Source organism: Phaethon lepturus, unplaced genomic scaffold (assembly GCF_000687285.1).
Source record: "Phaethon lepturus isolate BGI_N335 unplaced genomic scaffold, ASM68728v1 scaffold18252, whole genome shotgun sequence".
Classification (NCBI taxonomy): domain Eukaryota; kingdom Metazoa; phylum Chordata; class Aves; order Phaethontiformes; family Phaethontidae; genus Phaethon; species Phaethon lepturus.
This window is the reverse complement of record NW_010521411.1, coordinates 11,257-22,208: the sequence shown is the minus strand read 5'-3', so window position 1 is coordinate 22,208 and position 10,952 is coordinate 11,257. Positions and strand designations below refer to the sequence as shown.

The following is a 10,952-nucleotide window of genomic DNA, read 5'->3' as shown; positions in this document are numbered from 1 at the left end:
CCGCGCTCGGGGCCGGGCCTTGGCCGGGTGGCTGGCGTGCGGCCGGGGACCTTCTTGAAGACTGCGTGATAACAGCGCTTTGCTTTGCCGCTGGGCCCCGGCAGAATACTTTTTCTCGTTTACACAGATTGTGTAAGAGGCGGCTGTGGGTGTCCTTCCAGACCGAGTGACTATTTCATCAGTGGATGTACTGTAGAAAGTACTGGATGTGTTTCGTTGAGCTGTCATGAAGTTTCTGATTGCTACCGTGTGTGTCTGAGGGAAATAACACAAAATTCACAACTCCTAAATCAGTATTTGTTCCAATCCCGAGGTCTGAACATCGCAGTGTGCTGGTTGGACAATAGGGATGTGCCTTGTGATCTTTGATTCTGCCCAAAATCCACACAGACTAAAATTGTGAATGCTTGTAAGTAGGTAGCTGTGTTGAAGAAGACTGCAGAAGAAGGAGTCGCACGCTGCCGTATTCACGTACTGCTGATAGAGTGGCCACCTTCTTGCCGGAAGCTCCGTGAGAGGGGTCTGCCAGATTCCTGAATATGATGAAGTTGTCATTAAACAGAAATCCTGAAAGTACGCAAATACCAGGATGCTTAGCCAGGTTCTTTCTGTCACAAGTGCATCCATGCATGCATGAGTATTTTTTTTCTTGTTAAATTTTCTCAGTATTCATGTAAAAGCTGTTGCACTGAAGTGTGGAACTTGGCCTGATTGCATGCCAGGGAAACGTTTGAGCTTTCAAGAACTTTTGATGGGTACGGATTGGCACTGGCTAGTGCCCTATAGCATCTTTCAAGCAGAGCGTCATGGAGATGGGACGCATTCTGGCTGATAACGTAAGAATGAGTGGACTGTGTCAGCCCAAGGCCTTTTCTCCAACAGTGACCAGAGACGGAAAAAGTAAGAGAGCGTGGCTAGCAGTACAATACTTCCCCCAGTGCACCCTTAGAAACCATTTTCAGGTTGGGGATGCCCAGTTGGATGTTGTGTACAGCAGCTTGACGTAGCCAGAAAACCAGCCTGCTGTTCTTGGAGGAGGTGGATGCGCAACCTCAGTGTTGAGTGTGAGGACTTTTTAAGGAACCTAGGACTATTATTGTACAAATTTTTCCTGGTGCTCTCTCAAGTTATATTTCTTCTCTTGCTTTCACAATAGGGTTATGAATACAGCCGGAGTGGAAACCCTAGCCGGAATTGCCTGGAGAAGGCTGTGGCAGCGCTAGATGGAGCTAAATACTGTAAGCAATTAAGAAGTTCCTCAAGCAAGATGTCAGCCTGTCTGTCTCCTGACAGTGTCTTCAGTAGGCATAACTTGGGGAGCAAGGGCACTGAGGTGTCAGCTGCAGTTGGATCACAGCAAGGCTTTTACAGCTGCTGATACTGGTTATGGGCAAGAGCTGCTTTGTGGTGTGAAAAGAGTCCAACACTTACCGTTCAGGAAAGGCCAGCTCAGTCGTTGGACTTTCTGTAGTGATTTTGCCTCCTCTCGCTGCAGCTGGTGCCTAAGCTAAACTGAATTCGTCCTTGTGCAGCAGCTCTGATGGCAGTGGGGGGCGGGAGGATGAGATAGCATAAGTGAGAGTGACAGAACAGGTTCCTTTTAAAAGCAAAGTGAGGAAAGTGAAGGCAAGTCTGACAAGGTTGTATCACATTAAAATACAGTCTGTCTGACACTTACTCTTTTATGTTTTAGGTTTAGCTTATGCTTCTGGCTTAGCTGCTACTTTGAATATTACTCACCTGTTAAAGGCAGGGGATAAGATTATCTGCATGGATGATGTTTATGGAGGTATGTAAAGCACAAGTGTGTTTTTGATCTTCGTTGTGCAAATGACTAAATGTACCTGATTGTGATTCTCATGAACTTTATGAATTTCCCACGCTGGGCCTTACTTTTCTTTAAAGCCTTTTCACTTCGTGAGAACACAGAACACTCCTATCTGATTTTGGTGTTAGAAATTCAAACACTGAAAGATTCTGTGGCACAATGTGGCAGTTTAAAAAATGCAGCTAACTAGTAATATATGCTTGAATGAGGGGAAAATAGCAACATCCCAGCCATGCACAGATTTGTTTGCAGAGCAGGACCCCTTGCAGTCCAGCATAACACAGTTTTCCAGCTACTGGGTATTTCTACTGTTCCTTTCCTTGGTTTGACCCTTTACCAACCAGCATTTTGTCTGGACCATTTCAGACAGCTGTTCTGTCATCTTCCCTGAAAACACAGCTTGCACTATTAGGTTTTGATCTTGCATGGGGTTTTTTTAATCTATTCTTCCACGAAACTCCCCAGTAACAAACAGAGTGCATCCACCTCGCTGAAGTCCTTCAAAAGGTTGATGCCACCCTAAGGTCCCTAGTAGTCCCTAGGGATCCCATCTGCCAGGATGCCCTGTGACAATCAGTGTCCTTGGTGCCCGACTCTTCTGTTTCACTGATCAGCAAAGCTTGTTGTCTCCCTCCGTCTGCCTCAAGGCCTTGGCACAAAGAGAGCAAATCTACTTTGTTTTCAAAGGAAGGTTAGAGGAGGCTAGCAACAGGTAGCATTTTCCCAAGAAACAGCTGGAAAACCTTTTAGCAAGAGTAATCGCCTATCCCATCGCTAAGAGTCATTACTGTTTACCAGTCAGTTCTCTATGCTTGTGCACATCAAATATAAATACACACATTTGCTTTTAATGTCTTAGTTCTGTCATGCCAGATAGCTCTTCAAAGTACATCTGGAGTCAAGCTGAGTGAAGACAGCAGAAATCTCCACTGACAGTCTGCTGCTTTAATTCACGGCCCTCCCACCACAGAAATCGGTAAATCAAAGTCCTTTGGCCAAAGCATATTATCAGTTCCTCACTTCAGAAAAGGCCTATAGGTATATTTTGCAAGCAAAACCAGTTCACCTGCTCATTAAAACCTCAGCCTGTGGTGGCTTCTGCAGAGATGAATGTCATTGTTTCTTCCCTGATTTTTTTTCATACTTTTGTTGTAAAGAGACCGGCTTTTCCACAGACAGCCTTATTCAGCAGAGTTCACACGCCATGAGATGGTACAGCTGCAGATCTGCCACTGGCCGCCGTGGCCAGTACGTGTTCAGCCCCTTCATCCCTCCCTTGGATATTAAGAGTCTCCTTGTCCCCTAAGTCCCTACTTGCTTTTCTCCTAGGCTGTGCTCTTCTGGCTGTTCCTAGTTGTCTTTCCTCCTCACGTACTTGCGCGCTGCAGCCTGGTCCTTTGTCAGCCGCTTCCTTGCTGTTGCCTCTGCCGACTCCTTTTTGCCGTGCGGGGTTTACCCCGCCACCACGCTTGCCTTTGTGCAGCCTTTCATGCTTAAGCCCTGTAATAGCAACCTTTGAGTCACCGCGTACTGGCATGTGTCCCTGCTCCTTCCAGCGTACGCTAGCTTTGGTAAGCCTTTAGCGTGTTTTTGGTAAAAAGCCTGGTTGGATAGGAAAGCAGTACTGCGCTTGCTAACTCAAATGAGTCCACAGTATTCAAAGTTGTCAGAAAAACAGTAAAAGAAAACAAAAAGCTCTCAGGCAATGCTGGAAGGCATATTGCCTGGGATGTGTTTCAGGCGCTGAGTTTTGGAGGTGTGAGAAGGAGCTGGAGGTAGTTGACATCTCTGAATTCTGAGCCATTGCTATAACTTCTTAAAAGGGCTACTTTCAGTGTAACCTCTCATTTCCATCTAAGTTTTTTTTGTAGTGTGCTGTTACAAAAAATACGTAAGACTACTATAAAGCAACTTTTCTGTGGTTTGTATTTGTAGAGTTGACAGCCTATGTGAACATTTCCCCCTCTTACAGCACAAGAGAGAATATAATATATAGGTTATTGTAGAAAAAAGTGTTTCCTTTAAAAAAAAATCATTTAGATGTAGCGTTCACCACACAGAATCATACGCTGCGTGTACTATGACTTCATGGCTAGATGGCAAAATGCTGTTCTGTGTAAGTGAGTAAATGTTGAATAACCTTGGCAGAAAGACCTAATAAATTAATTTTTAATCCAGACAGTGTTGCCAGATGATCAGTATGTTGCACATGTAGTGATCACCTGCTTGCTTCTGGTTTCTTCTTTTAACCTTTCAAACAAAAGGCTTCAAAGACAGAAAAGAAGGAAGTAATCACTTTTTTATATTCTTTATTACATGTATATTTAATGGAATGATAAGAAACACAATAGCTGGAGTCTTCCCCTGGATTCTTCTTCTCCTAGATTCTCAATTAAGCTTATTAAATAGAAAAAATTTGAAAATATGTGGTGAAAAAAAGTTATTAGAAGTGGGACGGGAGAAGGTGGATATAAAAAACTAGTACCACTAGTTTGTGCATGGCAAAGGACTGGAGGAAAAGTTAGAAGCAGGCAAAATAAAAGGGATCTAGTTAATTTTCTGATTTAAACAAAACCCCGAACAGTTATTAATTGAAAGTACTTCATAAATCACTCTGATTCCTTATTTGCATTATTACTTTTACATGATGTTTAAAACTACAGCAGTCTTTAAACTTTTTAGAAATATAAAAACACTGATGTGCCATTTATGGTGTACAGCATAAAACTGTACCCTCCTGACTTTCTGTGGCTGCATACAGGAGACTGGAGATCAGTGAAGGAATCTTAAGGAAGTTGTTTCATTTTGTGTCTCTGATTTTTTTTGTTTTGTTTGGGTTTTTTTTAGGCACAAACAGATATTTCAGGAAAGTAGCCATGAAAATGGGTTTGAATGTAGTTTTTGTTGACTGCACAAAAAAGGAATGCCTGGAAGCTGCAATTACACCAGAGACCAAGGTAGGGGAGAGGGAAATGCTGAACTTACTTGATTAATGTCATTAAATAATGTTATTCTTGTGTGTGTGTGTCAGGCAGAGGGGGCTGCAGGGGTAGCCTCTGTGGGGGAGGTCGGGGCACGGTTGGCTCCAACACATCCCCATGGCAGTCCACTTGGTGACATTTGTGCTGCCTCGCTGAAAAGATTTTTAAAAAGGAAAAAAACACCGGAAAGAGAAAGGAGGAGGAGAGAAAAGGTAAGAAACAGCAGAGGGAACACCAAGGTCGGGGGAGGAGGAAGTGCTCCATGGGACTGGAACAGATAATCTCGAGCTCTAATGGCAGATAATTCAGCTGGAAAAGGCTTACAGACTTTGGGTATAAAGGCTTTCCTCTGGCTGCATCAGACCTTCTTCAGATGTGATATTTGCGCTTAGGTTTTCAAAAGCTTTGATATTCTTCCCATATATCCATTGTTTTTGTGGAGAATATTGCCTCTCCCAAGAACCTTACCTGCCCAACAACCTTCAGCAGGGACGCTTTCTTATTTCCACTCTGCAAACCTGCATGGGAAGCTGATGCTCAACGACTTAACATTTAAAAGCACTTACGACTTACACATGTATCATCACCAGCATTGTAAAATCTCTAAACTGCTGTTTTGTGTTGAATTCCTGCAGCTTGTTTGGATTGAAACACCCACAAACCCCACACTGAAGGTCATTGACATTCAGGCCTGTGCAGATGTAGTACATAAGCATAAAGATGTTGTCCTAGTGGTAGACAACACTTTTATGTCTGCATATTTCCAGGTAAGCACTTTGGTTACAATTACCCCATTATTTCAGTCTATTTGAAGATATATTTTTAAAATGGAAGCACCACCAAGGAACTGTAGTTTTGATCTATGTGTTGTAAAATTACCTGTTCTGTTTCTAAATACAACCCATGTGCTACTGCTGTTTATATTATTAAAGATGGTATGCGAGCTATTTTATAGCTGGCCATATACCAGTATGATACCAGCAAAACCGATATAGCTCAGCAGTCAAGTAAACATGGTGAATCAAGAGAGTCAGATAAGCTATTGGGAGAACGGTTTCTCTGTCATTCAAAAATCATGTCTTTTAGTTCTCACTGATGGAAATCATAACAGGCCTGTTAGAAAGTGTCCTATTCTCTAACTTTGGCCTTTTTATACCAATTCTTTTGTATATGCTGTTTATGATCTGTTCTGAACCACTTGGTATTCTAAAAAAGGTAGTGGAAGAAAAAGTTAAAGCAAGTAAACTTTGTTAAATCTTTCCTTGAGACATTCAAGTTACCTTTTTCTTCAATATTTTGGTGAATGTCTGGCTTAGAAGTTTGTAATTTTGATCTTGAACAACTGGCATAACTCTTCTGCTTTTGTAACTAGAATACATGGAGTGAAGACAATTTCTTAAGTTCTAAAAAGGCTTCAGAATAACAAACTTTGAAGTCTTGTTCGTCTTAATGTGGGCTAGAAATATTCATCTATATTTCCCAGAAGACCAAACTAATCCCTTGTAATTTAGGTCCGAAGTAAAACTTCTTTATGAGGGCAAAAGGCAAGGCGTCTTTGTTTTTGTTAAGGGGACTGACATCTTTATAAATTAAGAGAGCTTTACAGAAAGTGTTAATGCTTAGCTAAGGCAGCACTTGAGTTTGTCTTGTACATACCAAAAGCTTGGTGATTTTCCCCCCCTGCAATGTATATTGCTTCAGAATCACAGAACCATTAAGGTTGGAAAGGACCTTCGAGGTCATCAAGTCCAACAGTTAACCCAACACCACCATGCCCACTAAACCATGTCCCGAACCGCCACATCATGGCGTTTTTCGACGTGTGTGAAAGAAGAAAAGTGAGCATCTGGATATATGGGCTAGTTAATGTATCTTTTATTGGCCTGGTGCTAAGAGAAAGTCAGTTATAATGATTAATTCTAGTAAGAATAATAGGTAATGTCTTTAAATCCCTCCAGGCTGCTGCTGATACACTGTACTAAGGAGATCACAATTTTAGAGTGATTTACATAGCAATCCTGAATGTAAAAGGCACTGGTGTTTATGCTACCGTTCTCCTGGCTGCACACTGGGAATGCACTTATCAATGTTCCTTGAATAGACATCTGTGATTAATCTGACAGCAGCAGTCTTTTATTCTAAATCTCTTTGCTTTGTTACCTTTTAACATGTGGATACTTTTCAGTCTTTATAATACGTTTATATTGTGTGCAAAGTCCTTTACTTAGTGACTGAATAAAAAAAAAAATTGTTCATTACTTCTTGCCCATCAGTTTGCCTCACCGTAAAAAGGCTTCGGGGAAGAAAGCTGGGAGGTTAGGGAAGAGAGACCTGGCAAACAAAACCCTTTGCGCTTTCTTCAGGTTTTCAGTTGTTCTTTCAGTGCAGCGTCACCAATACTGATCTCTAGAAAATAATGCCATTTTTTTGCTTTGCAGACTGTGCTGAGGTCTTCATTTTCTAAGGAAGTATACTTTAGAGTAAATAACCGTTACTTATCCCTGCCTCAGCTAAGCAATATAACTATTTTTTTCACAAATACGGACAGGCTGTATGTTAGATGTATTCAATCACTCCTTTCCCTGAAGCCAGTGGGAATTAGACCAGTGCTTTTAAATCACATTTTGTTGTGGGTTCTTTTTATTGTGCTTATCTTGAATTCATAGTGCTTTTCTGTACTGTTGGTTTTGTCACATATTCTATCTACCTTCATTCTCAGGCTTTCATGTTTAAGGTGTTAAGTTTTGTGTTAAGTTTTTGTGGTGGTTTTTTTTTTTTTTGTTTCTCCACCTGTTGTTATTTTCTGTGTTGGATCACAGTCTTCCTGGATAGCTTGAAATGAACCAGAGTGCACACAAGCTTTAACCATACCTATTATTTTCATTTCATTTCAGCGTCCTTTATCTCTGGGGGCTGATATTTGTATGTATTCTGCAACCAAATACATGAACGGTAAGTATGTGAGTTCAACACAACTCAGGCTGGCTACTGAAAAGCCATTCTGGCTGCAGGCAGTTCGCAAAAGCCAATGTGCCTGCCAGTAATTCTTAGATGGACTATTAGAGGAGATGGACCCTTGGATAGGCCATTAGTCTTCATAGCTCCTAAAGTATCCCCTGTAGAAGCAATATTGACCTGACTTCAGGTAATAGACACAGACTTAATAGGCTTATAGCTATGTTGGCTTTAATTTGACTACAGCAAGGCAGCTGGCTTTGGTAGAAGGTAGCTGCCAAAAGTTATATAAAGGTTCAAAGGAGGTTTTGTAGGGCTGTGTTAGAGCCTATCTAAAAGCACGTTCATTGTGTTGTTTCCCAAACGGGCCAGACTCGGAGCTAACATGACTGTAGCTGTGTTGTAACCACGTGTCCCTGGTGGGGCGGGTAGAAGTGGAAGTTTTCTGGCTGGCGTTGGCTCTCGCTAGGACAGCAGCCTGGTGCTGCTCTGCAGGACACACCTGATTGCTGTACAACGTCCTGCTTTCTGGCAGCTAGCGGCGGTGCGCGCGTGCAGCACGTGGCAGAGCACGCTGCTGACCAGAGCTTCAGAAACAGCTGAAATCTGCCTTACGGTTCATGTGCTGCACAGGAAGGACAACTTTAGCAGTGAGAAGGAACCCAGCGTCTCGCAAAAACGGGACTGTGTCAGCACCAAGACTGAGAAAACGGGGGGGTTGTGGCAGAACCCTGGAGCAGATGGAGTGGCTGATTCTGTTCTTGTCTTCTCCTTGCATTTTTAGGGCATAGTGACGTTGTGATGGGACTTGTTTCAGTAAACTGTGATGATCTCTACGAAAGGCTCAAATTCTTACAAAACTGTAAGTAGTCAATGTAGGAAATACCTTGAAATGAATCGTGTTCAAATATACCAGCTCGTAATGGGAAGCAGGTTGCATGCACACAACTATGAAATCTATCTAAAGATATAGCTCCGGCATTTAAATGTGCGGAAGTGTAAATGACTGGAGGGAAAGCGGTAACACAGATGTAAGAAACCTGATTTCTGTTCCCTGCCTTTCACCAGTACCTAGCGTTGCCTCATGCAGGCGTGATAGCTTTCGGTATGCCTCTGTGGCTTCTCTCTCTCAAATAAAGTTAATGACACTGGTCTCCACTTCCTAACTGTTTCTCAAAAAATGCTGAGAGCAGCGTGGGTTGTTCAACAGTTGTTCACCAGGGGCTGGAGAGTGCGGCGAACTGTCTGGTGGCAGGTGCTTGAGCGCAGGCAGGACTGTAACTCCCCTCTGCTCCCGCTTTCCCCTGAGGAGCGTGTGCCCCGCTGCTCCCGAGGGAGCACTGAGCCGTGGAACCCCTCTTGATTGCGCTTCCCGGAGCCACGCGCTGGCGTGGCACGGAGAGCTCTGCCGGCGCGCTGTGCGTCGCGCGCAGAGGCGGGAGCCGTGGCACGTCCTGAAAGCCCCCAATGCAGAGCGGCTGCGGTCTGTCTCCCACGCGCAGCACCTGCAGTTACAGGAGGCATGACTGCTTACGAAGCCGCTCGATAGGTCATAGCTAAGACCATGGCAGAAGGAGCACCATCATTTCCTATATTCACTTGACGTCGTATCTGAAGAGGCATACAAACATTTAAATTATGCCTTTATTTAATTTCATCTAACTCGTGTCAAGTACATCTGGGGTTTTTTTTAAACTCGTTCACACATCAGAGGATATGCCTAATGCAGAATTTTCTTACATAGGCTGATTTTAACAATTTTAGTGCCTTTCAGTTGTAATTAATAAATTTCTGTACAGCGTTCTGTGTGCCCTCTGTCTACAACAAAGAGAGTAAAGGTATATTATGTCTAATAAATTTAATCTTTGAGTCTTCAGCTTCTTAATTCAGCTCATTAATTGGCTTCTCATGTGTGTGAGATGAGGAAGACTGATTGCATGAGATGTCTTTCTACGTGTCTTGTTCTAACTTTAGAAATTTTGGAAATTAGGACTGCATTTAGCTTTACTAAAAAAAACACCAACCCAAACCCCTTTGTTTTATGTGGAATTTTGTTTCAATTTCTGTAGCTCTTGGAGCTGTTCCATCTCCCTTTGACTGCTACCTGTGCAATCGTGGTTTGAAGACACTACAAATCCGGATGAAACAACATTTCAGCAACGCATTGACTGTTGCTCGATTTCTTGAGTCAGATTCCCGGGTGGAGAAAGTAATTTTCCCAGGTAGGTTGGCAAGACTTCAGGGCGGGTGACGTCTTGGAGTGAGGCTGGATTTGGGGACTGTAATACTACGTGCTGTTTGTGCACCCTTCGTGTTTGGTGACTCTGGCTTGGGTGTCCACCTTGGCAATGGGCTGTTTCTACATAGCTGTAGGTGAGCTGCTTCACCCTTTGAAGTGATGGTAATTAACTTAAAGCAACTTCTACAAATTTCAGGCTTGCCTTCACACCCTCAGCATGAGTTGATCAAGCGGCAGTGTACTGGCTGTCCTGGGATGATAACCTTTTACATTAAAGGAAATCTCGAACATGCTACTACCTTTCTCAAGAGTTTAAAGGTAAATGACAGTAAATACACACTACCTTAGAGGGACTTGAGCCTGTCCTCCTGAGGGCGATAATGCAAGGAAGTGTTTTTTCTTGGGGCGGAGAGAGTCTGTCTCTGTACTTGCAAAGCTCCTAAAGTCTTTTGGGTGTAACCATCTCTAAATAATAGATTGTTTGTAAATGGGAGGCTAATGAGAGGGAAGAAGAAGATGCCTGAGCTCATTTGAAGTATTTGTTTACACAGTAGGGTGTAGTATATCCAGGTTAGCCCAGGCATTGCTCCTAATAAAGGGCTTGCATCCCTGCCTTTTTGCAAAAATACCTGTAGTAGTTGAAAGCAGAGAAGCTGTGGCTGGTGTAATACTGTTGTAATATCTCAAAGTACTCATCAGGAGAAAAACCCATTGAGAAATGACCTGAATCATGAAGCAAAGAGGGAGTCCCTCAGTTTGGAGAATAGTTGTTTGTTTATTTTACTGAAACCATAGCCTTTTTCTTTCGTCTTTGCAGTGTATTAATTCTGCCTGTGCTCTTTAATGTGTTCTCTAGTCTTGATCTCTGGTTAATTTGCATCCTGCTCTTGTGTTTTTGCTGTTTTGCTCTTGGAAGAATAAATCAGTAATAATTGACAAAGGTAAATTA

The 10,952-nt window shown here is 42.8% G+C and overlaps 1 protein-coding gene across 1 annotated transcript in view; it reads left to right on the top strand.

The window, feature by feature from the left end:
* The first annotated feature begins 806 nt into the window (after window positions 1–806).
* CTH (cystathionine gamma-lyase) overlaps window positions 807–10,952 on the top strand; it is a 12,793-nt gene continuing 2,647 nt past the window's right edge. Inside the window, exons 1-9 of the mRNA XM_010281517.1 lie at window positions 807–836; window positions 1,157–1,238; window positions 1,694–1,789; window positions 4,676–4,785; window positions 5,445–5,576; window positions 7,704–7,761; window positions 8,549–8,626; window positions 9,834–9,986; window positions 10,200–10,321. Coding sequence (XP_010279819.1) covers window positions 807–836; window positions 1,157–1,238; window positions 1,694–1,789; window positions 4,676–4,785; window positions 5,445–5,576; window positions 7,704–7,761; window positions 8,549–8,626; window positions 9,834–9,986; window positions 10,200–10,321 — 861 coding nt within the window. The remainder of the gene's footprint in view (window positions 837–1,156; window positions 1,239–1,693; window positions 1,790–4,675; window positions 4,786–5,444; window positions 5,577–7,703; window positions 7,762–8,548; window positions 8,627–9,833; window positions 9,987–10,199; window positions 10,322–10,952) is intronic.